Source organism: Notolepis coatsorum (genome assembly GCF_963971535.1).
Source record: "Notolepis coatsorum genome assembly, chromosome: 11".
Classification (NCBI taxonomy): Eukaryota; Metazoa; Chordata; class Actinopteri; order Aulopiformes; family Paralepididae; genus Notolepis; species Notolepis coatsorum.
Window position 1 is genome coordinate 85,251,245 of NC_140175.1, and position 23,329 is coordinate 85,274,573.

The 23,329-nt window shown below is 40.3% G+C and overlaps 1 protein-coding gene across 1 annotated transcript; it reads left to right on the forward strand.

Annotated features, from left to right (window-relative positions):
- The first annotated feature begins 1,828 nt into the window (after positions 1-1,828).
- aldh7a1 (aldehyde dehydrogenase 7 family, member A1) lies at positions 1,829-21,347 on the forward strand. The gene is made up of 18 exons (XM_084324427.1): positions 1,829-2,034; positions 2,848-2,901; positions 4,403-4,468; positions 4,579-4,659; positions 4,999-5,122; positions 6,110-6,242; positions 11,689-11,733; positions 12,493-12,570; positions 13,390-13,487; positions 13,573-13,614; positions 13,867-13,961; positions 15,056-15,140; positions 15,276-15,382; positions 16,478-16,594; positions 17,545-17,642; positions 19,080-19,153; positions 19,231-19,306; positions 19,975-21,347. The coding sequence occupies exons 1-18, from the start codon at positions 1,840-1,842 to the stop codon at positions 20,027-20,029; spliced, it is 1,623 nt and encodes a 540-aa protein (XP_084180553.1). The 5' UTR covers positions 1,829-1,839; the 3' UTR covers positions 20,030-21,347.
- The last annotated feature ends 1,982 nt before the right edge of the window (positions 21,348-23,329 follow it).

The following is a 23,329-nucleotide window of genomic DNA, read 5'->3' on the forward strand; positions in this document are numbered from 1 at the left end:
ATAAATGACAACAACAACAAACAGCAGTTAAAAACAGTGAAACCAGATAGAAAAAGTAGAATAAAAGAATTTGGATAAAATCATGAGTCACTAATTAAAACAAAAACTACAGTGAGGACAAGAAAAAAAAATTGCCTATGCATGACCAAAAGCCTGTCTGAACAAATGTGTTTTTAATTGTTTTTTTAAAAGAGTTCTCAGAGGGGGCAATTCGCAGGTCCAGGGGGAGAGCATTCCAGAGCCTTGGTGCTGTCACCTGGAAGGCCCTTGTTTTAAGCCTGGACCTGGGGACCACCAGGAGGTGCTGATCGGCAGATCTGAGTGAGCGGGTGTTGGTGTAGGGATGGATGAGTTCAGTGATGTAGATGGGGGCCTGACCGTGAAGTGCTCTGAAAGTGAAAGTGAGGACTTTGAAGTGAACCTTCCACCATAATCCAAATGAACAAAAACAAATAGGATGTTCAACAACACCACATCAATATTTATTTTCTATTTAGGGTGAAAACTAAATGTGCTCATGTTGTATTGGAGAAAGTTAGATTAGTAGATTAACGTGATTGATTGATTGATTGATTGATTGATTGATTGATTGATTGACAATTTTATTTTGTTAATTTCTACTTGAGTAATATATTTTTCAGTACTCTTTCCACCTCTGACTGCTATATAATGATGTTGTTGGTCAGGAGCACATGAAGAAACACAAGGTCTCTCTCACACACAAGGCAGTTTGACATAGATGGAGTAGCCTACTCGGACCTGGAGCACTAGGCCTATATCTATATGTATCTAGTTTATTAGTGTAACTACATTTTGCAGTAGTTGGATTTAACTACATTTAACGATCAGCATTTTTTCAGTCGATGTACATCATATTACTGTAATTCGATTTTTAGACAACTGATCGCTGAAACGGTATAGAGTTCCAGAATTCCAAAACAGGAAGACGTTTTGGAGAAAAAAAACGAACTTCATTTGGTTATGTAGTTAATTATTAACCCTTTCACTCACTACCAAACGGGTTAACCCTTTCACAGCCACATCACAGAAGGTTAACCCTTTCACTACCACACCGTCTGTAGTGTGGCAGTGAAAGGTTAACCTTCTGTAGTGTGGTAGTGAAAGGGTTAAACTAGATATTTCATTCAAATAAATGAATTACATCTTGAAACAACTTTCCCCTGTCCCAGAGATACCCAAGCGATGATTTACCTGCCCTCGCCACTAAAATGAAACACACTTTATTCTGTGTCTGCTCAGTTGCTGTATGACATGCCAGACTCAGATTTGATCATTTTTAGCAATATGTACATAGTATGAACATATTCGACCTGCTGCTTTGCATTATAATCCTTATATATACACCTACTTATACCTGCATAACCCATATAATTCTGTATGATAGCATGTACAATAATGCTCTATATACTTAGCATACATATAGGTACTTACCATATTTATCCACATACATCAGATACCATAGTATCTATCTATATCTGTACATATCCCTTACCTACTCTTAGTTACACACTGCTGGCCAGTATGACTACTAGTGTCCTTATACCTGTATCACTGTACTACAACTCTATACATACATCTGATTAGCACTATTACTAGTACTAATTTATATATTGTATACAATTTAATCATTAATTAATGTATAACATTTTAATCGAATCAAATGTTTTACACATTACACAACTACATGGGTGACTTTCCTAAAGTGTTTGAGAAGGAGGTGTCCCCTGGGGACCAATCACGTCACTCGGATCCAGCGCTACTTGCGGGGCGGCGCGTACTGCTCCGGTTTATTGCAGGTTGCAGAGCACATAAGCAGCCATGCAGCGGTGCCTCGCTGTGACTATTGTTCGCCACTGGGCTCTTCGACAAAAACGACTCCCTGTCCGCTATCAGCTTTCTGCAGCCATGTCTACACTCCTGATAAACCAGCCCAAATACGCCTGGCTCAAAGAGTTGGGTTTGTCCGAGGAGAACGACGGTGTTTACAACGGAACATGGGGAGGCAAAGGAGAGGTAAAGACGAGCGAGGAGGAGATTAGCCCTTTGCTCCAACTTTCTAAATATAAGCAGCGAGGTATGTATGCTCGCGAAACGCGTTCTACTGAAGGCCACCTGGCCCCCGTACGAGGATGCAAGTTGGCAACACGAAACAAGGTGTCCTTGTTGGACTGTTAGCCGTTTTCATCGTGTGTTGACATTATGTGGCTAGCTAGCTAACTGCAACACCTTTCCACCAACCATGACATGTTGTTGATTGACAGTGACACGGACTGACAGCTCGCTATGAGCGGAGTTAACGTTAAGCTAACCAGCTAAGAGCTAACACACATGGTCTAGCCGACGGTGACTTAATTGAAAAGTGTCTCGCTAGCTACTGTCAACATTGACAGACGTGCACACACACACGCATGCAGGGAGATGGTTCATGATAACTACTGTTGGTATAAAGTTCGTTAAAATGTACGTTTTGCGTTTTTGCACAAACTTAGTCACCGGTTAATTCCGGTGTCCTGCCGTGCTTTACAGCGACTACTACTGGACACGTGTAGTATAATAACCAGAGACTAGAAAACAATATTAATTGTAGATGGTGCTTTTCATCGTTTTGATCCTGCATGTTGGCTATTTAATTTACACAAATACGCAAAATAAATTTGTATTTTCGTCCATCAACACTAGCATATTTCTCTCTTCTCTCTCTCTCTCCCCCCCTCTCCAAATGAAGTGATGATCCATCCATGTGAAAACTCTTTACTGTGTCACAGCCAATCAGTCTCAGTCTGCATACTGTTTTTTTTGTTAATCTGTCGGTGTTCCATCTTCAAGGTCATCACATCATACTGTCCTGCCAACAATGAGCCCATTGCCAGAGTACGCCAGGTAATGTCAACAAGATCTCTTGAGTCAAATGTGCCAACTTTGAGTCATGCAAATAAGGGAGATTTAGAAACAATTTGGGCTAATTAAAACCCACTGAAATTTATGGGAAATCGAGTACCTGTCTGGACACTGCAGCTATGCCCAGTTGCAGTGACCAAGCATTGATTTGCTGCCAGGTTTGATTAAGGCTTAATGGCATTTCAATAAAGTATATATTGAAGGCATATTAATATTAATACAACCCAAAATATATTAAGTAGATGTACTGTGTAAGCCAAGTGTCTTTTTAATTAGGAGAAAGTCATCTATAGAACCAGTAAAAAAAAAAAAAGATTACCCACTGTTAAACTTGATTGTGTGGAATCCTATCCTATGGTTTCTTATTAGTTTACATAAACGCCTGCCAATTGCTATTTAATCATTTGTTTTTATGTTTTTAGTGTGGGTTCAAGCTTACCTTGCAATTCCAGTTGACTGCAATATGGTTCAGAAGTCTCTGAAATCCATCCAAAATGCCACAAGAGACTTCTGTTTGTTAATTCCATTATGGTGTAAGATTCATCCTATAGTACATCGTCCATTGTGAGGCGATGCACTTTCTTGTTTATGTTGAAAAAATGCAAGTCTCTGGAGCATGTTTCACATGCATTTTGGGAGCATTGGATTAAAATAAGTGATTTAAAAATGTCAAATGGATGGAACATTTCAGAAGTTGTGGTGGATGGAAAGTCATTGTTCACTCTTGAAGGAGCACTTAAACTCACACACATACAACACAAGGATTCATTGTCCCACTCCCCATTGACATCATTGGTGGCCATATTCAAACTCGGGGCTTTCCCAAGGATTTGGTCAAGATGGTCCTGAGTTGCAAGAAGTTGGTGGTCCGTAGGGAGAAATTGAAATTAGGAGAGCCATTTGCTGTAATTTCCTGCAACTCAAAAACATTATTTCAATAAAATGGCAAACAAAAGTAATTTATTTAAGTACAGTGTATAAGGTATAATCTGCCCCCAAGCTTTCACTGCAAAAAAGAGAAAAAAAATTATTTTCAATAAACGGATATTGGTGCTGGCGTGTCGTCATAGTGGCGCTGCGCCCCTATACCATTGTTTAGGGAAAGCCCTGCAAACACATTTACTCTCTAACTGTCGAACTAAATGAATGTGTGCAAAACTTTTTTTGCATGACGTGTGAGATTATGTGCAAAATAAATCAGTATTTTCTTTTTTGTGGTGAAGTGACCCTTTTTAAGGCCGGTGTTTGCTTTCCAACATGCTGACACAAGTGTACAACGTTCCTTGGTGGTCCCGTGTAGCTCAATGGGTAGAGTGCTACAGTAGGTGCCCTGAGCCTGGTACTAACGCTGCAAAGGGTTCCATTCCCACTGCGGGACACCCATACCGAAAAAGTTGTGTGCAGTCATTCCATTGTGTTTGTGTCCTAGTACTAGAAAGGTGCTGTAGAAATGCAGACACTCATTCATTCTCTTGTTGTAAAGGCAAACATGGCGGAATATGAAGAAACCGTCCAGAAAGCTCGAGAGGCGTGGAAGTTGTGGGCAGATGTAAGTACAAGTGGAATGGAATCGGTGATGAATGAATCGGCAGTGTATCTTTACCTCGGCACTGAATTTTCTTCAAAATGAAAGAGAAAATAATTCCCTGTCTTCTCCAGATCCCTGCTCCCAAAAGAGGAGAGATTGTGAGGCAGATTGGAGACGCCCTGCGTAAGAAGATCAAAGTTCTTGGAAGCCTGGTAGGACCTTTCTTTCCTGACGTCTTATTTCTACAAGGGTTGCTTTCTTTCTTTCTCATATACCGGTATATATATATTCCTTTAAACCACATGGTGGCGCTGGCACGTTGTCATAGTGGCACCACCCCTATACCATTGTTTAGGGAAAGCCCTGCTGCTGATGATTTTCTTTTCATAAAGGAAAGTGATTGCTATGTCTTTAAAAAAAAAACACACATTTAAAGGTATCGGCTTTCTTGTAGATGAGTCACCTTTGTAGTCACATTTCCATCCAAATAGTTTTCTAATGTTCCTCTAAATCTACAAGCTGAATACATTTCCTACAATATATATTTTTAGGTGTCTCTGGAAATGGGCAAGATCTATGTAGAGGGAGTGGGAGAGGTGCAAGAATACATCGACGTCTGTGATTATGCTGTCGGCCTGTCCAGAATGATTGGTGGCCCCATCCTCCCTTCAGAAAGTAAGTTCACTTATTCAAGGTATTGTCCTTCAGTTAAGTCAAAAGACATCTGTAGTGTTTACAGAAAGATATTGTTGTTTGCGTAAGGGATGGGAAAAACTCACAAAATCACTATCACTGTGAACTATCCGACTACTAATCGAAGATGAATTGCTTTTACTTAAACAGTGAACATGAGATAATCAAGCGAGCTAGCTAGCTGCAGTCATTGCTAACGGCTAGATATTTGGGAGTCGGACCAGGCTAACGTTATTTCCAGGAACAAAAGCATTTTGGAAGTTGCATCACTGATGCTTGAAATGTGTGAGCTTAGTGACTCAAAATGGCAAACATACAAAATGTTTACAATGTAGCATCTCCAGTCTTCCTTTCTTCATATTTCTTTTCTGTTCTCCCAGCTGTTAAGACTGTTATGCTGCGGTGTAACAGGTAATAGGGTCCCCTATTAATGAGTACCGTGTGGGTGCCGGTATAAACGAGGGTTAATGTATATTTTTAAGAATCTTTTTATAAAAGACAGTCTCATAAACAATTAAATCTTTTTGTATTTAATTTAATCCTACTGTGCGGCCTAGACAGACATGTAATATAGTTACTCTTCTTGAGCAGTGCATGTTTACCCTTCCATTTTTCTAGAAGGATTTGAACATGGTGACCATATAGTCCCAATGCTGTTCAGATGCCTGTATTATACTACAATCTGAAACTGAATTCTGTTCACCACTGGAGTGCTTGGTAGTACACCTTACCCTCTCAAAACAAACAAAAGCAAAACTGTTAGAGCCTCTGATGTGAATGGGGTCATTCTAAAAATGGGGATAAACTGATCTGATAACTCGTTGGTATTTGGCTGATATCGGCCTATAATACTCGAGCACCCTCAAAAACCACTCTCGTTCAGTTGAAATGGTGGGTCCTTGAGTAATGGATTTACTTGTGCCCATCCCTAGCGTGAAAACACACTCAGTGGTTCTGTGTTGTTCCCAGGACCGGGCCATGCGCTCATCGAGCAGTGGAACCCTGTTGGGATGGTCGGCATCATCACAGCCTTCAACTTCCCTGTGGCGGTCTACGGCTGGAACAACGCCCTCGCTCTCATCTGTGGCAACGTCTGTCTCTGGTAAGCGCCAGCGCTATGGTCAACTGCACACCTTCTGAACCACGGTTACCTTTCCATTATTCACTTTTGTATCGATTGAGTCTGATGTGCACATTGGGACTGTGTGGTTTCAGATTATCCTCTGCCCTTTTATCATTTTATTCAGTGCGTATTTAAAGTTGCTATATGTAAGATTCCGAAACATATTTTAACATGGTCATATTGGGCTATTGTGAGCGAGTTTCATTGACCAGTGTAGCAGCAGTGCAGAGTTAGTCCATTCTAAAGTTTCACAGCGTTCTTATTGATCGTAATCTGTATGTGGTTAAGTCTACATGGTCATCAATCCACGATCAAAAAACATACATATATAGCGGCAACAGCTGGGCAATTAATCACATTTAATTACAATTTTGTCTTGCAACGATTATGAAAACAAGATAAATACTTGTCAAAATACTTCCCAAAGGTCAGTGAATACCACAACCACTACACCAGAGGAAGCTCAACAAATCATGTTAAACCCAGATTAGTCTCAAACAAGGGACTAAACACGTTTCGCAATTATGCCACATCAATGTGGAACGCCCTACCCACAGCCGTAAAGGAATGTGAATCCCTACCCACATTCAAAACCACTCTTAAAGAGCCACTACGGGAGGCTGCAATTCGAAACTGGCCACCGTAAATGCCCAAAACGCCCACCACCTCCTAATAGACAGTCTCCTCCCCACCGCATGTATATATTCCCTCCCCGCCTTATGTATATTTCTCTCCCACCCACCCACCCCCTCCTAATGTACAGCCCCCTCCCCATCATATGTATATACTCTGTCAGGATCTAGGGGTAACAGTACTGTATATTTGAATACCGTTTATGTCACAAATGTATCGGTACTAAATACCTATATGTCCCTATGCCATAAATGTCATGTATGTTGTGTATGTCATAAATGTCTATATGAATTGAAAATGGGGGACCCTGATGGAAACAAGACAAACGTCTTTCTCAGGTCTGCATCCCCTTAAAGGAAAACTCCAACATTTTGGGAAATTAGCTTATTTAACATCTTCCCTGGAGTTAGACAAGAAGATGCATACCTTTTTTTGTCTCTGTGCGTGCATTTAGCTTAGGGAACAGTCGCTCCGTTAGCATAGCTTAGCTTCATCACTGGAAGTGAGGCGGGGCCTGAGCCTTACAGTGTATCGTTTGATTGATTGATTGAAAAGTTTATTAACAGATTGCAGAATACACTCCAAATACAACTCCAAAACGTTCATGTAAACATGTTGTGACCTGTGTATTCACCATGTGGAGAAATAAAAAATTATTGAATTAGACAATTACGTTTTATAAGCAAATATACTCTGAACTATTTTTTTGCCCAACCACTCCTCTCTGAGCGCAGCCAGTGATTTCAACGTGTCGTCGTGATTGTTGACATTCTCATTCATTCAAAGAGTCCGATCCGATTGAAGTTTATGGATACCATGACTCGGGGTTAGAAATAAAAAAAAAAATTCAAGGGCTTTTTTTGCCCCCCTTAATTAATTTCCGCAGGCTTTTTTTTGTATTTCGGGGGCACTGAATTTGTATGATAAACGGTAGGGGTGGGACGGTTCACAAAATGGACGGTTTGGTTCATATCACGATTTTGGGGTCACGGTTTTCAGTTCGATATACGTTAATTTTTATTAAAAAAAATTTAACACTCAAATCTAAACATGTTTCTCATTTATTAAAAATAAAATAAAAGGTTTACAGTGTTTACAGCCTTAAATAATGTTTGGCACACAAAGACCGAACTGACTGAAAAATATAGGCTACATTTGTCAAAGTATTAACTTAGTGCAAACAAACAATATGCTCAGCCAGCACTAGACTTTCCGTTCTTTAATTAATATAAACACACAAAAACAATGTCAACCATGTTTAAATTCCCTGATTGTCAGTTTTTTTTTTTTTTTAAACTTTGGCCATTCCCCTGGCTCTTTTTAGTGTTTATCGCATTTATTCTGGTCAAGAATGACCGACAGAAACAGGCTGAAGGGGTACAGATGGGGGGGAAGACACTCTGGGAAAGGCACGGCTGCAGTCCGGGATTCGAACTCGCTAAACCCCAGATCCGTGACGAGCACGGTTGTCCCCGGCGCCGAAATAGCGCTCGAGGTACGTGGTGAGCTACTGGAGCTCCCCGATTGTCAGTTCTTAATGGAAAGATTCGTTTTCTGCTTGAAATTATTATGTTTCTGTCTACATATATTTAGACTAACATTATTTAAATATTGAGTGCAACTGTGGTGGATTACGTAATTCGGTGAGTTGGAACTATCTATGGGTTGGCGCCGGGTCCCCACGGACATTTTAGCGTGTGGCACCTTCAGCTCCGGTCACGTTAGGAGCAGTTCATAACGTCAACAAGCAGCGCGAAAGCGGCAATAGTCTCGGTTGGAGTTAGTAAAACACAGTTGTATGTTAGCCTTCTTGGATGTTGAATAAACGCCTATCATTGTCTTTAAACACCCCGCCTCTCAGACTCCCATTTCCTCCTCTGCTACAGTAGCTAGTAGCTACGGTGTTAGCTGTTGTTGTGAAGGGCTAGCTAGCTAACAGCTACAAACATTGTACAAACTGCTAACGCTATGGCAAGACGTGTGTAGGCCTATGTAATGTTAATGGCTATGTTTTTAAAGTCGTAATGAAGATTGATTTATATTGTGCGTGCCATTTTTACACAAACTGACTAGCACCTGGCTGCAGTGCTGCTGCTGCTGCTGCAGCAGCCAGTGCAGAACACCGGCTCCGCCAAATGAATTTTTTTATTTGCGCGTCATCTGAACCGTATACGATACACAGACGCTCCATTACCGGATAAATATATATATATAATTAGTAAACTGTCGGGGGCATTAAGTGCCCCCCTTAACTGATTTTCGAGGGCATTTTGTCCATTTTCAAGGGCATTATGCCCCAAGCCCCCGTTAATTTCGAACCCTGCCATGACTTGAAATCCTCTTACCTTGACGATTAAAAGCCTCCCCAATTTAGAAAACAGTAATCCAATGGCTGGTATTGTTATACACCGGACGCTCTGAGCTAACCGTAGCTAACCCAGATCAGGATGGTAAAGCATATATAATGACTTCCTTTCTGGGGTTGTCAAAATAAAAGTGCAACGTTTATAGCAGCGGAAAACGTTTATTTTGTACATTATCTAACATTAACACGAACCTAAACTAACGTTACAACTAACCTAAAGTTAGTTTAGGTTTGTGTTAACGTTAGATAATGTACAAAATAAACGTTTTCCGCTGCTATAAACGTCGCACTTTTATTTTGACAACCCCAGAAAGGAAGTCATTATTTAGGGGTGGACGGTATGGTCTAAAATTTATATCAAGGTATAATTTGAAGCATAGACGGTAACGGTATATATCACGGTATCAGTGTTTCCGTTAGAATAATTGTTTTGCCTGATAGGCAGGCTATATAAAGAATGACATCCTCAAGGCATGTAGATTTATAATATTTTAACTTAAAACTAGGCTACTTTTGCGTATAAAGTCATTATATTCCAAATAAAATAAGTCCAGAGTCCGTGCTGCTCCCATTGCAAACAGCCGGGCTGGATGCTGGATTTTGCTAGAAGCATATGTAGCTGCAGAGCTGCAGAGCCGCAGAGCCAGCGGCGCTTTCAGGTCTGGTCACAGCTTTCAGCCGCTGGGTGGGGGGGCGCTGTTGAGCGGACCTGACCTGAAAGCGCCGCTGGCTCTGCGGCTCTGCAGCTGCATGCTATTCGCAAATCCACTGCTGCCGCCGTCCTCCCGGCTCCCGCTGCAGCCGTCGTTATCATAACACTACACGCATATCATAATGTTTACAGCAAACTGTAGTTGATCATTCACCAGGTATGTTTTATTAACGTAGAATAATTCATATAAGAAAAACGATAGGGACATCTCTTACCTTTCTCCACTGGTTAAAAATGCCAGGAACTGAAATTGAAACTTGCTGTGCGCCGCGGTGATATGTGTTTATTATGAAATGACAATTGCGTGTTGACACGCCCACTGCGCGAAGCCTCCTAAATAACTTTTTCCAGTTTGCACATATCTATTATCTATGACTAATTCTATCTATTTTTAGGGGCAAATGCGATTTAAATAGTCGCGCTGTGGTTACATGACGTCATTGCTATTTTAGAGCTCCTCTACCGGTTACACGGTATAGTCAAAATCCATACCGTAGAGCAAATTAATACCGTTTATACCGTATACCGTTTATACCGTCCACCCCTATTATATATGCTTTACCATCCTGATCTGGGTTAGCTCCGGTTAGCTCAGAGCGTCCGGTGTATAACAATACCAGCCATTGGATTACTGTTTTCTAAATTGGGGAGGCTTTTAATCGTCAAGGTAAGAGGATTTCAAGTCATGGTCAAACTTCAATCGGTTCGGACTCTTTGAATGAATGAGAATGTCAACAATCACGACGACACGTTGAAATCACTGGCTGCGCTCAGAGAGGAGTGGTTGGGCAAAAAAATAGTTCAGAGTATATTTGCTTATAAAACGTAATTGTCTAATTCAATTATTTTTTATTTCTCCACGTGGTCAATACACAGGTCACAACATGTTTACATGAACGTTTTGGTTGTATTTGGAGTGTATTCTGCAATCTGTTAATAAACTTTTCAATCAATCAATCAAACGATACACTGTAAGGCTCAGGCCCCGCCTCACTTCCAGTGATGAAGCTAAGCTATGCTAACGGAGCGACTGTTCCCTAAGCTAAATGCACGCACAGAGACAAAAGGTATGTATCTTCTTGTCTAACTCCAGGGAAGATGTTAAATAAGCTAATTTTCCAAAATGTTGGAGTTTTCCTTTAACAATTGTGTGTATTGAGCCGTACTGTTTTGTACCCATTCTGCAATCTGTTAAATAAAGTTTTCATTCATTCATAATGGACCTTTATCCATGTCATGTTTTTAGTCTGGTCATGTTTTTGATATTGCAACAGACTAATTAATTTGCCTCCATTTAGAATGTTTGTTTTCAAATTGAAACGGTCAACTGTAGTATATCATAAATATATATTATATTTAAAATATATATATTTTTAAAGAACAAACAATTTTTTTTGACTGTTTTTTATTTTCCCTTTTTTTACATAAAACAAGACAAACGATACAATAACAGTAATAATCAACGATAAATCACAGGACAATAACAGAAATAATAATAACAATAATGACAGTCCAGTAATTAAATCAGAATGAAAGTAGATTAAAAGACATAAAAATAATAAATACAATACAATACATGGGCTCTTGCTCGCTCTTAAAGAACAAACTACAAGTAAACTAAATATTGATTACCCTCGGTCATAATTTCAATACTATCTTTCATGTATAAGATACGTGTTTCTGTCCCTACATTTAGACTTGTTGTTTTCCTGCAGGAAAGGAGCCCCCACCACTCCTCTCACAAGTGTAGCTGTAGCCAAGTAAGTGGGTTTGAATATTTCACTGGAAGAAATTACCATTTTCAAAGTTTGTACCTTTGTAATACACTATGGCTGCGGCTACATCGATCCGTTGTGTCTGTCAACATATTATAATTTTCTTTTTTAAATTTTCATCGATCCGTTGTGTCGGTCTGTCAACAATATATATATTTTTAATACATTTTCAATGAGTATCTGTCTGTTTCCGCCAGATTTGTGTCCGCAAAGCTGTTGTTTCTACAAAGGCACGATTGCGTTAGGTTCTAATTTAAAAAAACAAACAATGGACAGTAATACCATACATCTATTTTCTATCCATTCATTGATTGATCAATGTAGCCGAAGCCTGAATCCAACAACTTTCAAGCACAATACATGGTCAGATCAACAGTTTTATTAGAAGAAATTAATATTACATTAATACAGGGGTAGATCATATTGGTTATATGCAGGTGTATACATAGGTGTATAGAAAGGATTATTTGCAGCTATATTCAGACGGATATGGAAATATATATACTATAAATGTATATCTGGTGTATACCGCATTATTGTTCATGCTATCATACAGGGTTGTATCAGTAGTGTATAGTTTGAGATGGGTAGTTATGATTATAGTTTCAGGCAGTTGTAGACGGTGAAAGCAGTTGGCAGGTATAAAGTGAGGATGGGCACAAGAGTTCGTACAGTATGAGTAACTTAATTTTGTCCGTTCAAAGGAAGGTTTTATGCTCATCTCATGTTACTGTGTTTCAACAGGATTGTAGCGGAGGTGCTGGAGCAGAACGACCTGCCTGGTGCCATCTGCTCCATGGCGTGTGGAGGCGCTGATATTGGGTGAGGCTTCCATACGACCTCCTATTCCAACACCAGGTCCCTCAGGTCAGCCGATCAGAGGCTCCTGACGCAGGTCTAACCTTAAACTGGGGGGGGGGGGGGGGGGGGGCAGTGGAACAGCATCCTCACCTCCATTAGGCTTGCCCCCTCGATAGATGCCTTCAAATCTAGACTCAAAACCCACTTCTAACTATTGGCTTTTCCCGATGTTCACTGACTCATGCCCTGTTTTCCTGTGCGTTTGCCTGTGTGCCCTCCCGTAAAACGGAGATGTGATTGTTGTCTAGATCTATCTACCTTCTGTACAGCACTTTGGTTGTCATATTAAATGTGCTATATAAATAAATCTGATTGATTGATACTCGCAAACATTCTTGAGACCTTCTCACTTGGCCGAAACAATTCCTAGCAAGGAGTTTTCAGCTTAAGAGTAAGAGTGATTTACCAAAGTACTCAGAAGTCATTGGTTGAATACCTCAGCATGCCAGACCAAGTCACATGGGAAGCAAATAAAAGGAAATACAGAGATCAGTATTCAGTAGGGAAGGGCATTGATTAGTATTAGTCAAAATTATTAAAAAAATAAATTATCTCTTTTTGATTAGTATTTGAATAGTTCCTAGTGACTATCGAATAGTCGTTTTGTGAGTTTTGCCCATCCCTAGTATTCAGGAATCGCACAATTTAGTCTAGGCAGAAAATACACTGGTGCTTATGGATTATTTCTATTGCCCTTGTATTATTATTATTGTAGTATAAAACGCCATCAAAAAAGATGATGTTTTTACATGCATACCAATGACTCCATTCTTCCTGCAGCACTGCCATGGCCAAAGACGAGCGAGTGAATCTGTTGTCTTTCACTGGCAGTACCCATGTAGGCAAGATGGTGGCCATGATGGTCCAAGAGAGGTTTGGTGAGCAACATCACATTTCATAAAAACTTGACTACCATTCACTCAAACCTGGCCACGTTATGAGTAAAGTGTTTTCTCTTTTTAGGACGTCAGTTGCTGGAGCTCGGTGGGAACAATGCCATCATTGGTAAGGACATACGCTTTGGCTTAAACTGATACTTTAACATTTGACCGTATATACATCTACCTCTAACTGGCATGATGTACGTCATCCGTTGTTGTCTGTGCAGGTTATGGTGGTTAAGAGTCACACTCTTAGTCAGACATTCCCAATAGCTCTCTGGTTCTGCAGCCATTAGTTCTCCAGCTGGTCATTGACTTCCAGTAGTAGAGTAGTTGATCTTCTAGCTTGACTCTGCATGTGTGTGTCTCTGTCCAGTGTTTAAGGATGCTGATCTGAACCTGGTGGTGCCCTCCGCTGTCTTCGCCTCTGTGGGAACGGCCGGCCAGCGCTGCACCACAACCAGGAGACTAGTAAGAACACTTGACACAGCGACAGGACCTCGGGGCTCTATACCTTTTCCCCAAGGAGCACATCCTAAATGAGAAAATGTAGGAGCACACAAAGAAATTTAGGAGCACAGTAAAATTAAATTTATTAACACGATTTATTACATGGTTATTATACTGTGCGCATACTAGGGCTGACCCCTGTTAGTCGACTAATCGATCGAAAGGAGCCGTAGTCGACTGCCAACCTCTTAGTCGAATACAAATTATTATAATATTTTTTTATATCATTCTTTCCAAAAGAAAAGAGGCCTAGAAGCGTGGCTAACGCTAATGGCACGCATACCAGAGGCTAACTGCCTAAGAAAACAGGCACAGAGGCACTGAAAGAGGATTTCACCCATCTAATGAACACACTAGACTAGACAAATATCAAGATGTATCCATCAGTGGACCAATTGCATGCTTTTGCAGAGGACAAGAAGCCTTCAGTCAACTCCTTCAGACATTAAGCACCCCACAGCCCAAATGGAATGATACAAAAAAATAATTATATATATAATTTTTATTTATTTTTTTATTCCATAGTCTACTATGACTATCTGCTAATTTCGGCCAATCATATCATCCTTAGTCGGGGACAGCCCGAGCGCAATAGCACAGAAGCTCTAATCCCCCCCCCCCCATGCTGCTTTGACACCCGAATTTCCCCAAGGGGATTAATAAAGGATCATCTTATACCACCAGAATCACACATTGGCCCATGCCTACTAGACGCAAAGGATATAGGTTGTCCGGCTGCTTGATGATCCAGGGGTGGTAGGCGAGTGAATTCGCACTTTTAAAATTGGGTGTCTCATTGTGATACAAAAATACTTCTGCTTAAAAGCTCTTAACTCCCATCGGGATGGAGTACATCATGATCGTGAAATGAATGTAGCTTGCTCGTTTCATATGCATGTGTTGTGCCATCGTAAATTCATCATAGAATAGATGTAATTTAGCCTAAAGAAGATGGCAATAATGTTGTTGACAATTTAGGCGGGAAATGTCTTTTGGTGAAATTGACATACTGTGAGGACAGTGTTGACATTTAAGTTGTTTTGGACACTTACTAGATGCTTCATGAGAGTCTCCACGACACAGTGGTGGAGAGGATTGCCAAGGCCTACAAGCAAGTCCGCATCGGAGACCCTTGGGATCGTAAGTTCATTAGGAATCCTATCGTCTGAGAAGTCACACATTATCAGTCACAGTCACGGTTAGACCACTTTACATCGGACCTTTCCTGGTTCCATGGATGGATGGCTAGATGAACTTCTCTCCTCCTCCCTACAGCCAGTACCATGTACGGGCCTCTCCACACCAAGCAGGCGGTGGACCAGTACCTGGCAGCCATCGAGCAGGCCAAGCAGCAGGGAGGAACAGTTGTTTGTGGAGGAAAGGTGACCTGCAGTCTGTTCTAACTTTCCCCCTCTTGATGGCCTTCATGATGTAGTGTGAATAGGTGCAGATATGTTGTAATGTGGCAGCACAATGAATGTCACAAGACTTATACCACTGTCATTTGAGCAAATTGGATTCAAATGTATTGTTATTATTATACAGCACAAGTACAGAACGAAAAGAAATCTGGCATCCAACCAGAGTGCAAATGTAACGGTGTGCAATAGTAATATACAATGTACAGGTGATTAAGAGATTATTAGACACTATGGTAGTAAGTCATACTGGCCAGCAGCGTAACTAGTAAGAGTAGGTAAGTACAGATGTATAGTATCTACAGATGTATGCAGGTATGTACAGACGGATGTGGATAGATATGTATGTATAATATATATATATTAGTGCTGTCAATAGATAAAAAAAAAAATTAACTAATTAATCTCACAATATTCTGTCATTAATCTAGATTAAAAATCGCATTTTTCTACTTAAAACCGAAGCTTGTAACAGATATTTACTTGAGTAAAATCATGGAATTAATGTAAATCAACACAAAAAGTATATTTATATTCAAAGACTATTTTAATAGCTTTCTTTGAATACAGTTTCTCTCCTGTGAAATACAAATGTTCAACAAAACCATCAACATTGACTCAGCTAGACCGCTTTCTTATATCCGCGGCGCTAACAGAAATAAAAACAACCCAGGCCTATGTTAAAGTGCAGATTGGCTTAGAGGACGATAATGTCTTGTATGAACTACCAGTAATATAAATCATATTAACAACAAAATGTGTTCCATCTTCATGTCAGATGATTTTCAAAAAGGTGCGTGAGTCGATGCAAAAAAAGAACAAGCAAATATACTGCTGAAAGTTCAGAACGTTGAAAATGTTTCACTCCATAGATTAATCTAGATACAAAAAAATGAACGCTTTAAATAATTTAAATTAATCTCCAGAGTTAAAGCATTAATTTTGACGGCCCTAATATATATATGTATGTTTTATACAGAATTATTGTACATGCTATCATGCAGAGTTGTATGGGTTATGCAGGTGTCTCATCCCTGTCTCATCCCTGTCCTTCACCAGGTGATGGACCGACCTGGGAACTACGTGGAGCCCACCATCATCACCGGCCTGGCCCATGATGCTCCCATCGTCCACACGGAGACCTTCGTCCCCATCCTCTATGTCCTCAAGTTCCAGGTAGAATAACATTTCCAGAGCCTCTGTGTGGGGTATGAGGGGAGTAAAGGTCCACACCTTTTTTTAAAGAAGCCTTTCTGATCAGTCACAAACTGGGCACCCTTTCATTCATTCAATCTTTATTTAATCTGGAAGGATCATTGAGCAAGCTCTCATAATTACATTGAGAAATACAATGCATATTAAATGTAATAAAAACAACTGGTGAAATTGTTGGCTATTAAAGATTTATATTGACCAATAAATAAGAATACATTTTTCTGGGGCACCTAAGCTAAAAGCAGTTTTTCCTAACGTGCAAACTCTGGCTTACATTTAAGGTTCCTAATAACCAGAGCGAGTATGATAAGGTCCAGAGCTCCAATCCAGCAATGAAGTGATGTAGGGTGAGAAATCACCAAAAATTGCCTTATACAGAAACTGTTTCAGATGCTTTCAGTCCATTGTAAAAGCACTTGTGCCACTGTTTTGGTTTTTGAGATATTGGAAGTTGAATATGTTAGCATTTGTTGACATCATGCAAGGCATGCAATTGGAAGTCAGTGGGGGGCATGAATATTATTTAGTTTGAAATGCTTTATCCACCAGCATGCTTACCACGATGCTAATAACACGTTGTCGGGTTACACAATTCTGTTGACTAATGAAAACAAGCACATACCTCAATACTCTAAATTAAATGAAATCTAAAACGGAGTTATGCTTCACATTATTATGTAGTTCAAACTGGATTATTTAACATTTTATTTTTAATATATAAGAATTGATGTGATGTATAAATAAAATCCTCACTCTGATATAAATGTCTTCTATAGCCCTGCTCCAAGTATGAGTAGAATCTATAGCCTGTTAGTCAAAGGTCTAAAAACACTTAAGCAGTAAATCGACGATGTCTACAAACTGGAATTGTTCCAGTGGGGAAAAGGCTGACTATCTGTCTTGTTTCCCAGACGGAGGAGGAGGCTTTCTCCTGGAACAACGAGGTGAAGCAGGGTCTCTCTAGCAGCATCTTCACTCAGGACCTGGGACGAATTTTCCGCTGGCTGGGGTAAGACGCTGTGTAACGCATGTATGAGTACCAGCATGTTAGTGGATGTACTTTAAAAAAAAAAAAAAATGTTATGCTTGTGCTCCAAAACACAGATGCACTGTCTCAGTCTAGTGAGTCTCATTGATCAGTGTAGCAGCAGTGAGTCTCATTGATCAGTGTAGCAGCAGTGAGTCTCATTGATCAGTGTAGCAGCAGTGAGTCTCATTGATCAGTGTAGCAGCAGTGAGTCTCATTGATCAGTGTAGCAGCAGTGAGTCTCATTGATCAGTGTAGCAGCAGTGAGTCTCATTGATCAGTGTAGCAGCAGTGAGTCTCATTGATCAGTGTAGCAGCAGTGAGTCTCATTGATCAGTGTAGCAGCAGTGAGTCCCATTGATCAGTGAGTCTCATTGATCAGTGTAGCAGCAGTGAGTCTCATTGATCAGTGTAGCAGCAGTGAGTCTCATTGATCAGTGTAGCAGCAGTGAGTCTCATTGATCAGTGTAGCAGCAGTGAGTCATTGATCAGTGTAGCAGCAGTGAGTCTCATTGATCAGTGTAGCAGCAGTGAGTCCCATTGATCAGTGTAGCAGCAGTGAGTCCCATTGATCAGTGTAGCAGCAGTGAGTCCCATTGATCAGTGTAGCAGCAGTGAGTCTCATTGATCAGTGAGTCTCATTGATCAGTGAGTCTCATTGATCAGTGTAGCAGCAGTGAGTCCCATTGATCAGTGAGTCTCATTGATCAGTGTAGCAGCAGTGAGTCTCATTGATCAGTGTAGCAGCAGTGAGTCTCATTGATCAGTGTAGCAGCAGTGAGTCTCATTGATCAGTGTAGCAGCAGTGAGTCTCATTGATCAGTGTAGCAGCAGTGAGTCTCATTGATCAGTGTAGCAGCAGTGAGTCCCATTGATCAGTGTAGCAGTTTGTCCTCTGGTGTCTTGTATTCCATCCAGTGTTTTATCTTATGTGTTTTTGAAAGACATGTCTGATGTGGGATCATGCGTCTCCAAATGTGGGATTTGAATACAAGTTAGCCTTTTGCCGCCAGTGATTTTGCCGCTGCTGTGATGATGTACTGTACTAGATCTCACTTGTTGCCTCATTTAAACATGGGTAGTGAGTAGGGGCGTAACAATGCATCGATCCTAAGGTGGAATCGCATTGCATCGAATTGAAACGAATCGTGGTCAAATGAAGAGATTTCATGATGCATTGAATCGTTGCCTGAAGAATCGTAATCGAATCGTTGTGGGGTCAAATATTTAAACCCCTAGTAGTGAGATATTAATTTGATTTGTAACGTTAAAAATGTTACTAGTCTATTTACCCTCAGTCTGTACTCCTCATTCTGACCCCTTGCTCTGTTTGAATCTGACCTCATTCTATGGTCGCACCTGTTTGCAAGTGTCTCTGGATGACGCTAAACGTCTAAACTGTCTTGTGCGACTGCATAGGCCCAAAGGATCAGACTGCGGAATCGTCAACGTCAACATTCCCACCAGCGGAGCGGAGATCGGAGGGGCCTTCGGTACGTTGGTCTTTTTGATTGGTGCATTTTCTTTTGCTTTAAGAGTGTGTTGTGAAATAACGTGTGTGTGTGTGTAGGTGGAGAGAAACACACTGGAGGAGGCAGGGAGTCTGGCAGTGACTCTTGGAAGCAGTACATGAGGCGGTCGACATGGTAAGTTCCTGCCAGGTGACACTCTACTGCTGTGTTTCACAGTTTGCCCTCAGGAAACACTCTCGCACACATTTACAACACGTCTTATCCTACCTTGAGTTACACAGGACCGTCTCGCGATATCACAGCCTGTACTTCAAAAGTACTGTATTGTCCTGACTATAAGGCCTTTTCTTGCTGCAAATTACAGCAAGTCTTATATTCGCACTCCAGAGATTGGTCGAAAGTTGGGACTTTAGAGCGATATTTAGTTCCTCTCTAGATGAGCTAGTCTGCCATGATTGGTATAAATGGTTCCCTTGTCATCTCAAAGTTCATATGATATGAGGGTTGGCACTAGCCTAAAGACTGAGCCTGCTACAGCCTTCAAAATACAGTGTTTAGTGATGTTTCAATACATTTGGATGATCGACTGGCTAGTCATTAGGTTTTGGATGGTTGAAAGTGGGAGGGGCCTACCAGTGGGCTACATAATATGGTTTAATTTTCACAACTTAATTTAAATGATGTGAATATACCGTATACTTGTTTTATTCAATGTTGTAGTATTACTTGTAGCCTACTTTCTGGTCAGATAAGCTATACTTATTTTCTTTATATATAAAAAAACTGAATTATTATTTTTATTTGTATTCATTCAGTTTTCTCACAACTTCTTTCCCTCCCAGTACAATCAACTACAGCAAGGACCTCCCCCTGGCCCAGGGCATCAAGTTTGAGTGAGGCATTCAGCCTGGTGCTGGGAACCTGTCGGACCCACAAAGGAAAAACACAACGCTAAATATTTTTACTTACAAAGTCTTTGCTCCCCAAATGCTAAACTTTTGTCATAGCACTTTCTACAAGAAAAAAAGAGAATTAGGATTTTGAAAATCAGAAGGCAATATTTGTGCATATTGGGATCAGTAAATGTCAGTATTTGGTTATAAAATTTATATTTATGGTTGTGGCTGAAGGGGTTGGTTCTGCATAGAAAGTGAGTGTTCCATTTTCTATTTGATTAAAGGCACAATGAGTAGCATTTACTTTTTAAGAACACACTCGTACAGTATAAACATAATCCATCTCAATCATCACTTATGACCCATGGTGGTGTCTGTATCTGACCCACTATAAGTGTGTGGTGGTGTCTCTATCTGCAGAGACCAACTCTCCGCCTGTATTTTCTTATTTTGTTGTGCTCTGGGAGTCTACCTTTGGGCAGTGGGTGTGTGCATAGATATATAAAACTAGATGGCTCAAGGTGGAGTCTCCCGCGTACTTCACCGGTGGCCATCTTGCGAGGGTCGACTACTGCTTTAAGGCAATGATCTGCACAAACAAAAATACTCTTAACCTGTTGAAATCTTGATCGATTTACAAACTGTTTGGTTTATTACAAACGTTATTAACGTGGCTATGATTCTTGCTTGGAAGAAACATTTTTAATCTTTTTTTTCATATCAAAGGCCATTATAAGTATGCAGTATGATAACTACATCTCTTGACGTTTTTAACAAACCAAACGGTTGAAAATTTAGCAAGCTATGGTTATTTCAACAGTACATGCACAGCACCATAGACATGCATGTTATGAGTGGGCGTGCTCCACCCTCGCAAGATGTCCGCCATGTGGCAACGTCTGTCTCCGTTGGCCAGCAGCGCGGGTAAGCCATCTATTGTTTATCTATGGGTGTGTAGTTCATGCGTTTGTACTTCCGCATATGGGTGGTCTTTGACATGTCTGTGTTTGTAAATGTTCTCTTTTTCCACTTTAAACTGTTCACTAAAATATGTTTCTGACATTCACATCTTAATTCATATTTGATCTGCAACGCCTAGTTTTGACAGTTTTATCTGAATCCTGTGAGCCAGGCACACCGCAGCGCCAACTTTGAACAATTACTAATGTGACTCGTTGTGCCTTTAATGAAAGGTCAAATGGAATTAACCCCTGGTGTTAATATGCATTCTTTTAAAGCACTTAAATTTGCCTTCTAATACTGTACCAGATACTTTATACTGTGCAAATAAATCATGCCTTTATTTTGGAAAGATACAATTCTTGTTTAGCCTTTTGTTCACAACATCACACCGCTTACTGGTAACAAACCTGATTTACACTTTTTTCATTTTCCATTTTCACATGGTCGAGTTCAGTCGGAAAGGAGCATTGAGCCCTTTTGGTTCGGTTCATTTTGGGAGGTTAGAACTGATCTTGGGTCTGCATCAAACATCTTGGTCCACTTCCAAGTGAACCCTGGCGTGCTTAGGAGTGAACTGAGAACACAATCTGACCAAAGGCAGGAAAATGGCCAAGACATACATTTGAAAGGGATAGTTGGTATTTGTGGGCATTAAGTTGTATGAAATACTTGCCACTAGTGTTGTGGAAGCAAAGCTATTATCTTATCCTGTGGTCAGTGTTCTGGCCTAGCGAACCAGGAAGCTTTAGACGGGCTGCAAATTACGGTCATGAAACCAAAAATGTTTGAATCCACAGCATGCAGGCAAAGGGTTAACCACCTCCAAAACAAAACCACGGTCCAACATTACCAGTGGAACGGCTAAACACACTTTTCAAAGAAACAAAGTAGTGCCACGTGATGCAGAACCGTGACCCTGGCTGTTTGCTTTCGGCTCGCTCAGTCAGAACTCCAACCACGGGACTCAGTAAGTAAGCTAATAGCGTTGCTTCCACTACACCAGCGGTTCTCAAACTATGGGTTGCGCATTGGCAAGTAAAAAAAAAAAAAAAAAAATATATCTTTATGTTCTGGCAACATATTTTTGCTAAATATGCCTCATTTTATAAATGTGTATTGATAACATAGTGCTGTGATAAAGATTTCTAATAAATATGCATGATCAAGTTAAACAACGTGTGGTTTTATTTTGATATTCCTTATCTCCACGTTGAAATTACGTGATACATTAAGTGTGGGGTCTCCAAATAAAATGGTTGCGGTATTAAAAAGTTTGAGAACCCCTGCACTACACTACTGGCAGGTATTTCATACAACTTAATGTCCAGAAATCACAGCTATCCCATTATGGCCAGTTTTTGTTGAAATTTTTCTCATTACAAGATAATCATTTGCTCTTACTATATATACTATATGTTAAGAAATTCATGTCGTGTGGGGCAAGAGTTTTGAAGTTGGCTTCGATCAACGAACCATATATTTTGTTGCATTGTTGGCTGTCTTCACTGGAACCTACCGGTTCACGTACACAGACAAGTATTCATTTTTATCATCTGTTTATTTTGATATTACAAACATACAAACCAGTCACAATTGTACAAGATAATTCACTTGGAACAAGGCAGCATTCAGGTTCACATATTCCTGTTTTCATATAAACAATGTTACAATTCATAGTATTTGATCATTCTCTTTGGTCATCATGCTGTTATGGTGGTCGGGCTGCAGGCTCTCCAGATGAATATACAGTACAACCCTCTTCCAATACGCAGGGATGGAAAGGTTACTTGCTTGCATTGGTTCATAGGTCTGATTTTGGGCTACAATTTAAATGATCCCATCATCATATCGTCAAGAAAATGCCCTTTTACATTTGATCATGTCTCTTAGTAATCCAACAAGAAATCACCTGTTTTATCAACAGAATCTATAATCTGATAGATCTTTTTATATTTTTTGCATCGGATATACCAAATTTTTTTACCCGTTTTGAGCTTTGAAAAAAACATTTTAAAAACAGTCCGTGTGTGTGTTGTATAATCATATGGCTTCAATTCACATGTCATAATCTACTATACGCTGAGAAAGTCATGGGGTAACTTCTGGAAAGAGGCTCTTTGCACCGTGACCTGGATCCACTTGTCAGCACTGTGGCTCTAGCACTTCCCAATGGAACCAGAAATTAATACTCCGAGCCAAAGAATGGTAATAGTGATGGTCACGAACACGTCTTGCTGGACAATGCGCATGTAAGATTACTCAAAGAAGTTGGCCACGCAATACATTTTGCAACTATTATTTGAAAAAGGAATAAAATAAACTTAAGTTAAGTAAGCTG

What these genes read in the sequence shown, in the direction of transcription:
- aldh7a1 (XM_084324427.1), top strand. Translation starts at nt 1,840, where the DNA reads ATGCAGCGGTGCCTCGCTGTGACTATTGTTCGCCACTGGGCTCTTCGA. An exon ending in CCCCATCCTCCCTTCAGAAA is followed by an intron (nt 5,123 to 6,109) that starts GTAAGTTCACTT and finishes TGTTGTTCCCAG; the next exon opens with GACCGGGCCATGCGCTCATC. An exon ending in TACATGAGGCGGTCGACATG is followed by an intron (nt 19,307 to 19,974) that starts GTAAGTTCCTGC and finishes TTTCCCTCCCAG; the next exon opens with TACAATCAACTACAGCAAGG.